Genomic DNA, 14,414 nt, shown 5'->3' with positions numbered 1-14,414 from the left:
GTTTCAGCAATTTAACGTTCAGGCAGGCGTTATATCCGTCGTATTTGGAGGCATGGCGTATTTGAACAAGCCACAAATTAGTTGCACGGCCATAAATTTTTTCACGGCACTGGTTTTTCTACTTTTTGTATCTCTGTTGTCCATCTCCGGATATGCCATGCATGTCTCGTGATAATATGACCTGAAGAGAAAGGAATTCTGGAAATTTTCTGTGTATTTCTCAAATCATCTACTCAATGCATATATACAAGATACCTAGAGAATCAAAACAAAACCAATAAACTTTGTACACTTGTAACTATACTATTGACTAACTTGTAACAAACTTTTTATCTCTTTACTATGTATTATGTACAGCTGTGTATTAGTTTATATTATTGTTGTGAGCTGGTTTAATAGGCCCAATTTGTGATGAAGGCCCAATGTGTTGGTGCTCAAATAACTCGTGCCTCTTCTTCTTCTTGTGAGAGATCGATGTTAAAATCTTAACTCTATCACCCCCTTCAAGTTGGAGGGAATCGAAGAGACTCCCAACTTGCCAAGGATCGAAGAAAGGGAAGGTCCAGACAAAGCTTTTGTGAAAAGATCTGCAAGTTGAGATTTGGATGGAGTAAATGTGAGAGAAATCATGCCAGATAAAAATTGTTGACGGACGAAGTGACAATCGAGTTCAACATGCTTCGTCCGTTCATGAAAGACTGGATTTCGAGCGATGTGTATGACAGATTGACTGTCTGACAAGATCGGAACAGGCATCACTGGAGAAATGGAAAGATCGGCAAGTAAACGGGTGAGCCAAGTCAACTCCGCCACAAGACGACGCATTGAACGGTATTCAGCTTCAGCTGATGATAGAGATATCGAGGTTTGTTTCTTTGACTTCCAACTGATAGGAGATCCTCCTAAACTGATGAAAAACCCACTAACGAATCGTCGAGATTCTCTGCAACATGTCCAATCGGCATCACAAAAAGAAAGATTTCTTTGGCTGGTTGTATCATGTTTTGTTTGGCAGTGTATATATGGTGCTATGATCAGCTATTTTGTGCGTGTATCACACTCATGGTAAGTTGTTTTTTATGCATGTTTAATTTCTATGTTTCAATCAATAATTTATTTGATTAGTATTTTGTTTCTATTACTAATTGTTTCTTTTTCCATTTCTTGGACAGATGACAGCAATACCTGCGTTTCATCAAGCTGGTGGCAGTTTTGGAAGTGAGCTAAAGGAAGGAAGGAATTAAGGAGTTAATTAGGTGACCAAAGATATAAAGATAAAGACTTTGTATTAATTACTTGACTTTGTTACCTGCTAATTTGGTTTTAATGACTTGGTGTTACATTTGGTTAAGTTTTGTTAACTGCTTTGGTGTTCTGTTACTATTTTGGGTTTGGTGTTAAAGATTTGGTAGGTGGAACATATAGGCGTGTTAATATTCTTGCAACTCTTTGTCAAGAATCAGAGAATTGATGAAAGAAAAAGAGGAAGAAGAAGAAGAGAGAAGAGGAGAGTTATTTTTTATTGATGGAGAATGAAAACTGTTATGTACAATATGATCAACTTGTATATTTATACACAAGGTAGTTACTAACTAATCACCTGTAACTAACACTTTAACTAACTATTTTTACTGTATATACAAGATCTGTTTTTGCCCTTAATACTTTTAAGTAATAGACTGTTCAATACTTCCCCTCAAACTAGGAGGTGTAGGAGGTGCAAATACATTTAGTACTCCTAGTTTGGCACATAGGTATTGATGCTGAACTTTGTTTAGCCCTTTAGTTAACAAGTCTGCCTGTTGTTCCTTTGTAGGAATGTACTGTGTCTTGATCATGCCCTTTTGAATCTTTTCTCTTACAAAGTGACAATCGATTTCGATATGTTTTGTTCTCTCATGAAACACTGGGTTGGCAGCTATTTGTATTGCTGCTTTACTGTTTATTTGAACCTGTATTGGTTGAGTGATTTGAATTCCAATTTCCTTGAACAATCCCAGTATCCAAATCAATTCTGCAGTTGTAGATGCTAAGCTTCTATACTCAGCTTCTGCTGAGCTTCTTGAGACTGTGTTCTGCTTCTTTGATTTCCAAGAGATCAAAGAATTTCCTAGTTTAACAAGAAAGCCCGTTACTAATTTTCTGGTATTAGGACATGCTGCCCAATCGGCATCACAGTAAGCACTAACTTGTTCTTGACTTTGACTTATTCCTCGTCCAGGCTGCAATTTCACATGTCTAATTATTCTCATAGCGGCTTCTAAATGAGACTTTTTTGGTTGTTGAAGGAATTGACTTAGTGTTTGCACACCATAAGCAATATCTGGTCTTGTTGTGGTGAGGTACAGTAACTTTTCAATAATTTTTTGATACATGTTAACATCTGCCAAAGGATCTTCATTCTCCCCCTGTCTTGAGCTTCTCTTATCTATCATATCGCTTAGTTCTTTGGTTGCCAGCTTTGCATTCATTTCAGAAGGAGTAGCAACTGGTTTTGCAGCACCTAGACCAAGATCAACATTTAATTCCAAAGTGTATTTCCTTTGATGCATCAAGATTCCAGCTTTAGACCTGGCAAATTCAATTCCTAAAAAGTACCGCAACTCTCCAAGGTCTTTCATTTTGAATGCTTTATGTAAAGATGTCTTTGTTTCTTCTATCAGTTTCAAGTTGCTACCTGTAACCAACATGTCATCAACATAAACAAGAATAATCACTAATTCACTTCCCGATTTCCTTATGAATAAGGAGTGATCATGTTGACTTTGGATAAATCCAAGTTGAAGAACTGCTTCCATAAGTTTCATATTCCACTGTCTTGGAGCTTGTTTAAGCCCATACAAAGATTTAAGAAGCCTACACACTGGCCTCTTCTCCCCCTGGTTCTTAAATCCTTGAGGAAGATCCATATATATTTCATCTTCTAGGTCCCCTTGAAGAAAGGCATTGTACACATCCGTTTGATGGATATGCCAATGTCTAATAGCAACTATATATAGAATTGATCTTATAGTCACCATTTTTACTATGGGAGAGAAGGTTTCCTGATAATCAATACCTTCTTGTTGGTTGTAAACTTTGGCTACTAATCTTGCCTTGAATCTCTCTATTTCACCGGTGGCTTTATACTTTATTCTATACACCCATTTGCATCCAATTGATCTTTTCCCTTCTGGTAGTGATACTACTTCCCAAGTGTTGTTACTAGCCAATGCTTCTATCTCTGCCTTCATAGCATCTATCCACCTTGGATCTTGTATTGCCTCTTTGTAGGATGTGGATTCAGTTTATTGAGAACTAGCAGCAATAACAGAATGATAAGAGGTAGGTAAGTGATCGTAGGATATGTAGTTTGCTAAATTGTAAGGAGTTTTAGAATTTTTTTTGAGTAAAGACAAAGTCTTTCATCCAAAGAGGTGGTACTTTAGTTCTTGAAGACTTCCTGGACTCTGTTGGAACAAATGTTAAATTGTCACTTGTAAACACAGGCAACTGATATGTAGCAGTAGGAATCTGAGGATTTGGATCAGCTGATGTGGATGGAGCTGAATCTTGATTAGCTAAATTCCTGCTTACTGAATCACCATTTTGATCAGCACTTATTGAAGCTGGTACTTCATCATTGTAAAGTGAAATTTGATTGGAGAAAACATCTAAGAAAGGAAGCTGCTTATTCTTTTCAACAAACTTGAAAGGAAATACTTCTTCTCTAAATTCAACGTCTCTGTTGACAAAAAATATGTGATTAGATAGATCGAATAGTATATACCCTTTTTGAGATTTTGAATATCCCATATGCACGGCAGCAATAGATTGAGATTTAAGTTTATCTGATTCATTCACTGTCTTGGCAAAACATAAACATCCTAAAGTTCTAAGGTGCTTAAGTGAAGGAGGAACTTTATATAATATCTCATAAGGAGATTTGTAGTTAAGCACTGAGGAAGGCATTCTATTTATTAGGTAAGCAGCAGTAAGAATGCAGTGACCCCAATATCTTATTGGAATGTGTCCCTGAAATCTGATAGCTCTACAGACCTCCAATACATGCTTGTGCTTTCTCTCAGCAACACCACTTTGTTGAGGAGTGTAAGCACAAGATGTTTGGTGTAAGATACCAAGTTGTTCAAACATAGAAGCACATCCAGAGTTAACAAATTCATTTCCATTATCCGATCAAATGCTCTTAACCTTTTGCTCAAATTGAGTTAACACATAAGACAAGAACTGTTTAAGTACAACACACACATCAGATTTGAGCTTAAGTAAAAATAGCCAAGTCATTCTAGAAAAATCATCAACGATTGTCAAAAAATATTTATTACCATCATATGTTGCTACTTCGTAAGGTCCCCATACATTAAGATGTAACAATTCAAAGCACCTAGTACTCTTTATACTACTCGAAGGAAATGGTAACCTTACTTGTTTAGCACAAGGACAAACAAAACAATTTTTGACAATACTAATACAATTATCAAGAGTAGAAGGAAATAGTTTGTGCAAAAATTTAGACGATGGATGATCAAGCCTCTTATGCCATAATTCAAGGCTAGTTTTGGTTTCATTAACAGAGTTTACAGAGATTTTCGTAGAGTTTACAGAATCTTTAGCAACTAGAGAATGTAAATCCTTTGTTGTGCTTCCAGAGCTTGAAGATAAGAGATCTAAACCATCCTTTTCTCTACCAATCGCTTTCACCTTCCCATTGTAGAGATCCTGAAAGATAAAAAAGTTAGGAAAGAAAGCCACTAAACATTGTAAGGCCTTTGTTACCTGAGATACAGATAGAAGATTGAATTTAAACTGTGGTATGTGCAACACATTGTCAAGTTTTTGTCCTCCAGATATTACACTAGATCCAACATGAGTGACATATGCAATATCACCAGTAGGTAGAAAAACTTTTCTCTGTTTGTTATTATCAGTGTTTGTTAGTAGGCTTTCATCAGCTGCCATATGATTTGTAGCTCCTGTATCTACAATCCATGTATTAACATTGTTAATAACTAGTAAGGCATTAGGCATACCTGCAGTGTTAGCTACTGATGTAGATTGAGGTTCATTTAGCAAATTCAGAATTTGAGCATATTGATCTGGAGTGAAGAAACAAGGCATCTGAGTTCCACCACACTTTGAACTTGTATCAGGACCTTGAGAAGTATTAGCTTGTGAACTGTACTGTCCCCTTTCACCCGAAGTAAACTCAGGAATTCTACAATTCTTGACTGAATTTTTAGTAAGCACGTTGTAAGCAGTAGATTGAGTGTAACCATTAGAGGCTCCCCCTTTTTTCTTGAACCTTGAGTCATTAGGATACCCAACAATCTTGTAGCAATTTTTCCTAGTGTGCCCCTTTAACTTGCAGAAATCACATTGTAAATTGTAGTTTTTCTTGAATTTTTGAGAATTACTTGTTCTAGCACTGTATAGGGCAGTTGATTCATAACTTCCTGAATTAGTACTAGGATAATTTCCTGAATTAACACTAGGAGATGCACCAAGAATTCCAGAATTAGCAGCAGTCATACTCTTCTGATTTTCATCACTAACTGACATTGCATATGCCTGATTAACGGTGGGCAATGGGATCATGAGCAAGATTTGGCTTCTTGCTTGATTATATGAATCATTAAGGCCCATAAGAAATTGATATAACTTTTGTCTTTGAAAATAGCTCAAGAAATCCTTAGACTTATCACAGTTGCAACCAGGTAAGGGAATCAATGTTTCATACTCATCCCATAAATCCTTCAGCTTTGAGTAATAAAAAGGAATTGATAGAGTAACTTGGGTCAAAGTTGCAATATCTCTATGAACATTGAAGGAGCTTGATCCATCGATTTTATCAAATCTTTCACGAAGATCTTCCCAAACTGAGTGTGCACTTGAAGCATAAGCCACGACACTTATCAAATTTTGAGCTACTGAGTTCATTAACCACGAAAGAATAATCGCATTGCAACGTTTCCATTGATAGCCATATTTTTGATGAAATTTCTCTTTTTTCCATGACCCATCTACAATTCCGAGCTTGTTGCGACCCAGCAGTGCTATTCTTATGGATCTTGACCATAATCCATAGTTTTCAATCCCCACTAGTTGAAATGAAATCAGCGATATATCACTTGTGTTTTCGGGAGCCAAATACAATGGATGATTGGCTTCAATAGTAACTCCAATTCCAAGATTCTCATCAGTTGAATTAGAATTAGATGTTTGCCCCAAATTTTTAGTTGCTGCCATTGTTAGCTCTTTCAAGAAACCTTATCGAATACAAGAATTTTGAAGAGTTTGAGCAGAAGAAGAATTAAAGCATCGTTGGCTTTGATACCATGTCAAGAATCAGAGAATTGATGAAAGAAAAAGAGGAAGAAGAAGAAGAAGAGGGAAGAGGAGAGTTATTTCTTATTGATGGAGAATGAAAACTGTTATGTACAATATGATCAACTTGTGTATTTATACACAAGGTAGTTACTAACTAATCACCTGTAACTAACACTTTAACTAACTATTTTTACTGTATATACAAGATCTGTTTTTACCCTTAATACTTTTAAGTAATAGACTGCCCAATACTCTTAATTATAACGAGGTAGAGCCATGAAGAAAAGAGTTGCTAAGCAACGAGAAAAAGTGTGATGAATTTGGACTAATTAATTCTCAACCAAGTTCTCATACATTTGATTTTTACAGATAAGTAGGTAATATAACTTTTGATTACGAGGCTTCAAATATGAATAAGTAAACACGCAAATAGGTTAATCGAAGAGGGTTCAAAATCTACGATATGTACCTTAAAAATAAATTTAATCAAGTACAAACAATATAATTTATTTATTTTTTCACCGAAGGGATTCACTATTGTTGTGAAAATCTAGAAAGTTATGTGCACTCACTATTGTTGTGAAAATCTAGAAAGTTATGTGCACTCACATTGAAAGTTATTGGTATAGTTTAATGTAATACCGTACCCCAAACATTCGAGTAAAATGGTCCTTTCACCCCCATAACACTCATGGTTATATTATTGGTATAGTTTTAACGTATTGTCGAGTATACATATAAGCTTGTTTATATTCTTGCATTAGTTCTTGGAAACTTTTTTCTTATTTTTCCATGTTTGATAAGACAATATCAACCAAATCTTGCCTTAATACATGTAACCTATTGTCTAGCATTTCAGTTTATACTTCACAGATAAGACTTGAGAGACCAAAACTACTCGATATTAGCATTTGATCACTTGAATATCACCAGCTTGGCAATGTCGATCACCCCATTACTCACATGATTGATTCAACTCACACCTAGGCTCTTGATAAAATCATTCATGTCAATCCTTTGTCGTCACCGTGCCATCCATCGAGTTTAAGTGTCGGACCTCTAACACGTTTCCAGTCACAAGATATTATTTTACAGTATGCCTGATTGTTATATAGTACAAAATCATATATAAATATTAAATTTTAAAAACTCAAAACTTTGAACCTGAGAAGTTTAATTACTGAATTTTCCCTCTCTTTACAAGTGATAATTACCCACATCTCTAGATATTATAAGAAAATAAACGAGCGATTTCTCATGAATAACAAACGGAATCATGTGGTCAATCACACGAATATGTAATTAGCAGCACTTATCACATTTAGTTCCTGTTTTAATTAGGACCTGAAAAAATTATTCATTTTAGACTTTTTTAATTAACCCTTCTTATTTTCTTAATTATTAGTATTATCATTTAATTTGGGTTTAGTTAGATCATTTAATTTTTATATCAAACTACATTTTGATCACCTGTTTTATCTGATCTTTTGGTTTCAAACCACTAATTTGAATGTGTTGATGTGCAAATTTAAATAAGAAAAAACTATGCACGTGAATTTTTTTTGAATTTTGTAGGGATAGGTCTTTTTTTTTTTTTTTTTTTTCTTTAAAAAAAAGAATCATATAGTTTTTCATGGAATAGTGTATCGAAATTCTTTGCTAGATGTAAAGACTTATATTGATAGCAAATTAATGGATTGGCAAAAATCTATCTTGGTTGCAGTTAGTACCAAATTAATATATATAGTATATTATTGAAATCGCTTCATTCTTAATTTAATGTTTTGAGTTTGATCTCTTAAATAAAATAAAAAATTCTTAACGAGGCATTGCATCAAGAAATGATTTCCATACGATACACGAATTCAAATATCGAGATAGTAAATAAGAAAAAGAGGAAGGTCATTATTAGTTAATGGGGTCATGAACTTAAATAAATAGTGAGTTCATAAAAGGAGAAGTGTATAATAATGGGGCCACAACACCCTTTCTTAACTTCTTCCAATCCTACAACAAATCGACAAATCACACATTTGACAAGACAATATAATACAAATAAAAGTGATCGCATAAATTTTCTTTACGTGTTTCCCGTTATTATATGTAAATACCAGCTAACCGCTCCAAGTTTATAAATTCATTTCATGTTAGAGCTTTGTCCCTATAATTGAAGGAGTTGAAGCTTCAGAAATGAAATTATCTTCGATAAATAAAAAATGATTTATTTTCAAAGTAAGTACCTTCGATTAATTAAACCTCAAAATCGAACGTTGCTGACATAAAATGTGGAGATAAGCATGCGGTACATTCTTGAATTATGAACAAAGTTGCTATAACACGCTTCAATATTATTGGGGTTCTATTACCCCCTAAAGTCAATTTTAGAGGGTTTTTAGCGGGTTTTTTCTCCTTTTTGTGCTTTCGTGATATTTTTATTACATAAAAACGAGGTCCACGTCAAAGGTGTCTAAAATTTAGTTCAGCAGGGTAATAAAACCCTCGTAAAATTAGAGTGTATCGTAGCAAATTCGATCATAATTCATGGGTGCCGTTTAATTTCCCTTGTCATTTTAGTTGTTGTAGACGCTCCATAGTCCCTAATATATGGCCCTTTTATACTTTGATATATTATAATGAAAAAAAAAAAATCATGAATATATGATCAAAAATTTTATAGAAAATGAACTTATATTTGCACAGAAATGTACAAGATCATTTCAAATCTCAATATAAAATATTTAATAAACACTTATCTTTCGTAGTTCCACCGAATCTCTTAGAATAATATTTCACGTTAAGTTATAAATGCTAACGTGTTATCTATAGCTTAAAATAGTAAGTTTTATTTAAAGTTATGATATGTTTAAAGCCGCAAATTTTTTTTATCTCTTTTTTCTCTTAGTCAAATTAGACCCGCGCTGACAAATTTTCAGAGACACAACATTCATGACTAAAAAGAGAAAATTAAAGCCTGAAAAAATCATCAACTTCATTCGGTCTGTAGTTGATAGTGATCGAAGGCTAGTCTTTCTTTTATGTTTTCTCATATGAATCTTCTTGTCTCCGATTATTGGGGATCTCTTTTTCGTACCATCAATTGCAAGACATTCTTATTGAATTCTTATGTATTAAAGAGTCAAAATCTTTGAGGTATTTGCGTAAATAGATATAGTCCATGTCATCGCGGATGAAAACTAATATTAAGACCTTGGGTTTAAGTTTGAAGTGGCCAAATATTAAATACAAAGCCACAAAAGTGGCTATATGATGTAAACAATCCAAATTGTGAAAGATCTTACCAAGTTTCCATAAGCCCAGTATCCTCCAATTGCCAATGGAAACAAACACAAAGCAATGATAGAATATGAGAACTTGACTCCTTTCCACATTGGCACATGAGATGGATTCTTTAAGCTCGAAGGCATTGTACCCTATAACACAATCAACCAATGTTTAAAAAACAACGCCTAGTGGGATCTGGGGAGGGTAAGGTGTATGCAGATCATACCACTATAGACCCCCCAGCTCAAGACTACTTTATAACATATACCAACTTAAAATTGTAATATTGGCTAGTTAAATAACAAACCTTGAATCTCAAGAACAAGATTATGGCCCCTAAATGCAAAAGCTATCATTCCAAGAGCATTCAAAATGCTACAAATTCTCGCAACATCAGATTTATTTTCAACAGTTTCAAATGTAACACCTTGTGGCCTTCCTTTTACAATGGAAATTACCCATGTTATAGTACAATAGGTCACAGCGGAGAGCGAACCGATGAGAGAAACTCCCAGATATGGAATTTAAATTAGGAAGCTGAGCAAGAACTATTGCTGAGAGAGTGAACACAAGATACCACTCTATTGTACTTACAGGGATAATAATATGGCTATTAGAAGCACCAACAGTTTGGAACAAAATCTTCATAGTGCTACCTATTGGAAAAAATGTACTATTTTTCTCCCCCTTCCGAGAACCGCTTTCAAGAAGAAAATAACAGAAAAATTAAAGAGAATAACAACACAAAAATTTAACGTGAAAAACTCCCTAATTGGAGAAAACTCACGGGCCTCCCAGAGAAATATTCACTATATAAAAATTATTACACTTATAATACACAATATTTTTCTCACACACCCTCACTTCCTAAAATACTATTGTCAAAGATATCTACAAGAAAATTATCTCTAAACCTCTTTAATAATAAATAAATAAAAAAAAGAATATTTTTATGTGTATCAACAATGAAGGAGGTGGAGGTCTATTTATAACTATCAACCTCCACCAACCAAAGTAAATTTTCGATGTGGGAGATTTTTTTTTCTTCAAAATAACTTCAACAAATCTCCACCTTTTGAAGAGAAAAAAATGCAATCCGTTGGCCCTTTATAGTTGTCCAGCTACACTTAAAAAAATCAGTTCTCCACCTGACTCTAAACTCGACCAATCATATGTAACTGCAACTTCCACATTGTCTGCTACTAACAATCATAATTCTAAATTCAAGAATTATCATACCCCCACCATAAAGAGTACATCCATTTAGATTTAAAAATCAATCCAAGAATTTTCACCTGAAATCACTTTCTAATTTCAAGAATTTCATTTTCGGCACATGTTGAAAAAACTTGCTAATAACTTATGGTGCAACTCTCTTGTTGATTTCTTTGAGAGTTCATTAGCCATCAACATCCTTTCCACCACACACCTTACATCACCTATCAACCAATGCCCATGTGCAAACTTGTGGACCAGCTACCAATTAAACATCCTCTTCCATGGCAATTCTAAAGGTAGCATTCATGCCATGAGGATTTTCATCTTTCTTACAAAGAAATATCATCCTCCTGTTCTAGGGAGACAACATTGACAACATTTTATTTGGAGCTTCTAGCAAAACTAACTCCATTATTTGGACAATTATTTTTACCATGTTCCGGTTGTTTACAATTCCAGCAGATGACTTTCTTCTTAGAGCTTTACTTCCATTTTCCTTTAACAACAAGAGCCGAATCTTCTAGAGATTTTTCATCTCCATTCATCAATCTTTTTTCCTCAGAAATCAATTTACTTGTCACTTCTGAGAAAATCACAGTTTTCTTCCCATACATTAAAATGGGTTGCATGTGCTTGTAGGAAGATGGAAGAGACTAGATGAGTTGAAATGCCTTGTCTTCATCATCAATTTTCACTCCAATAGATTCCAATTCAGAAACAATTCCATTCAAGACACTCAGATGATCATAAATAGTTATACCTTCAGCCATTTGCAATTTATGAAATTGCTCCTTCAAATATAACCTATTTGAAATACTTTTGGTTTGGTACAATTCTTCAAGTTTCTCCCACAACTCCTTTGTTGTAGACAATCCAATCACATTAGCAAGAACATTTTTAGCTAAACACAAGCGAATTTGACTTGCCGCTTTTATGTCTAGCTCTTCCCATTCTTCATCACTAATTCTGAATTTTTCTGAGTCTTTACTGCTTTCAGATTTTTCTGAATCCTTATCACCTTTTCCGCTCGTTGGTCTCTCTTTCAATGTCTTGTATAATCCAGATTGGATTAACATATCCTTCTTGCACTTTCTACAAGCCAAAATTAATTCTCCCATCAAATTTCTCAATCTCAAATTTTGTTCCTATCTTGTTTATCAGTACTAATAAATGGACAATAATAATGTAAAATACCCATTAAGTTAGTTCCCAAGAAAGAGAGGTGGATCACAAGGGATACACTTAAGTATCAAGGCTTTAAATTAGTTCCCAAGAAAGAGAGGTGGATCACAAGAGATACACTTAAGTATCAAGTCTTTCCTTAGCTAGAACCTCTTTAGATGGTACTTATTCCCACTATTACCAAATATACAAGTACCCAAAATAACTCTTGTACTTATTCCCACTATTACCAAATATACAAGTACCCAAAATAACTCCACCAGAATAGCAAACTCCACCGGAATCAGATTCCACTTGCTACTTCACTGGGACAAAATTTTTGCTTAAAAATAATAATTCTAATTTAGAAATTTAGGCTCTGATACCACTTGCTGGGAAAAATGGACTATTTTTCCCGCCCCTTTCGGACCACTTTCAAGCAGAAAATAATAGAGAAATTAAAGAGAATAACAACATAAAAATTTAACGTGGAAAACTCCTTAACTGGAGAAAAACCATGAGCTTCCCAGAAAAATATTCAGTATATGAAAATTATTACATCATATAATATACAATATTTTTCTCACACACCCTCACTTCCTAAAATACTATTCTCAATCCTAAAATACTATTCTCAAAAAGATGATTATCTCTAAACCTCTTTAATAGTAAACAAGAAAAAAAATATTTTTGTATATATCAACAATGAAGGAGGTGGAGGTTTATTTATAATCTCAATCTCCTCCCAACCAAAGTAAATTTCCGATTTGGGAGGTTTTCTTTTCTTCAAAACAACTTCAACACTACCTCCGATAATAATAAGTGTAACACAAGTACACCTGATAGGTACATTGTTGGCAATAGGGCCAAAATCTTCCCCAGTTTTTCACCTACACAACATTTAATAAACTCGATAAGACATATTACAAGTTCATATGAAACGTGTGTTTTTGGACTCGATCATGGCATAGCCCGAGGGACAATTATGCTTACCGAAGGCAGCCATAGAAAGGTGAAGATAGGGGCTATAGCGCAAGCCAGGGGCGGATTCATGAAGTTGGATGAGTAACCAAAGTGTGTATAATTGCCAAATAAATACAAGTGATAGGCTTATTATCCCCCATATCCTGCAATCAGCTTATCAAAATCCAAAGCTAATCAGTATATAGTATCCTTGTGAAGTTGGAAGTTGGAGTGCGTCGTAGCAACTTTGACCATAGGTGGGAGAGGTACTGGATGCTTATCTCTAAAAATAATATTAATAAGCAATTAGTAGATGATTATTGGACATACCATGCATCCAAGTGTAACAAAAGCAAGAGGAAGAAGAAGAACTTGAACACCAATCCCAGAACTAAGTGTATGAAATGCAGCATAATATGCATTGCCACTTCTTGATTCAGTAATTGGAAGCCAATCATCTTGAGGATCATTAAGCTTTGTAAGGTTACCAATTTCTTCCATATATGTTAAAGCTTTCTTCATTGGACTTGGTAATGGGGACATTAATATTTTTGAAGAAAATGGACTTTTTGGTGTTTTAGGAATATTGTTATTAGAATCAAGAACATTATGAGGAGCCATGAAATCTCCAGTGTTACTCATTTTCATTTCTTCTATTAACTCACTTCCCATAATAATATTTTCTTGTAGTTGGATGATTTTAATTTCTTCTTCACTATGTTTCCTTTTTATACAAGAAAAAAGAGAATGTATCTTTGAAATTTGACCAGACCCCACATTTTGTCTGTTATTACATACCAAGTAATTTACTAGGAACACTTTCAAAAAGTTTGTTTGATTCATACTTCTTGTTGGTGTACCCAAACCAAAGCCACTAATTAAAGATTAAAAAAATAAAGAAATCTAGCTATTCATTTCATCACCATCTTGATGTTCATTGTTGAGGTATATCAGATAATGATGTCTTACACTGAATCAAAGAAAAACTGTCTGACATATATGAACTTACTCATATTATCGATCTCAAATTTAAACGAAGAAAAGAATCAACAAATTCAAATGATTAATATTTTCAATACACAATCTAGAAATATATATATATATATATATGCGAAAAGTTATAAATCATTAATTAACATTTTAACGAATATTATAAAAATCATACTTCAAAAAGAAATATGATTTCAATGATGAGAGCTCAAAAGTTGAAATTAAATCATTAAATTTAAATTCTTTGTGATATATTTTGTAGTGTTCTTTGTGATACGTCTCTTTTAACATGAAAAATCAAAGGAAAAATAGTTCTAGCCTCCTAATTGACGACTATCTATGATGTAATTAGGATGACGAAAGAAAACCAACTTGTGTACATGTCAAATTTATTTTCACATCATCATAGGCGAGTTCAATATTATTAGTTTTTGCTTTGTTGACGATATCCTTTTTTGATTTTATATATTTCT

General features: G+C 33.9%; 1 protein-coding gene and 1 pseudogene across 1 annotated transcript; both read right to left on the bottom strand.

The window, feature by feature from the left end:
• Positions 1-3,372: 3,372 nt before the first annotated feature.
• On the bottom strand, positions 3,373-4,134 carry LOC107868520 (retrovirus-related Pol polyprotein from transposon RE1). Its single transcript, XM_016715224.2, has one exon. The coding sequence runs from the start codon at positions 4,132-4,134 to the stop codon at positions 3,373-3,375; it is 762 nt and encodes a 253-aa protein (XP_016570710.2).
• Positions 4,135-9,587: 5,453 nt separating this feature from the next.
• On the bottom strand, positions 9,588-13,660 carry LOC107868519 (annotated as a pseudogene).
• Positions 13,661-14,414: the final 754 nt, after the last annotated feature.

This window comes from Capsicum annuum, chromosome 4 (assembly GCF_002878395.1).
Source record: "Capsicum annuum cultivar UCD-10X-F1 chromosome 4, UCD10Xv1.1, whole genome shotgun sequence".
Classification (NCBI taxonomy): Eukaryota; Viridiplantae; Streptophyta; class Magnoliopsida; order Solanales; family Solanaceae; genus Capsicum; species Capsicum annuum.
The sequence above is the reverse complement of the archived record's forward strand: the minus strand, read 5'-3'. Positions and strand labels throughout refer to the sequence as shown.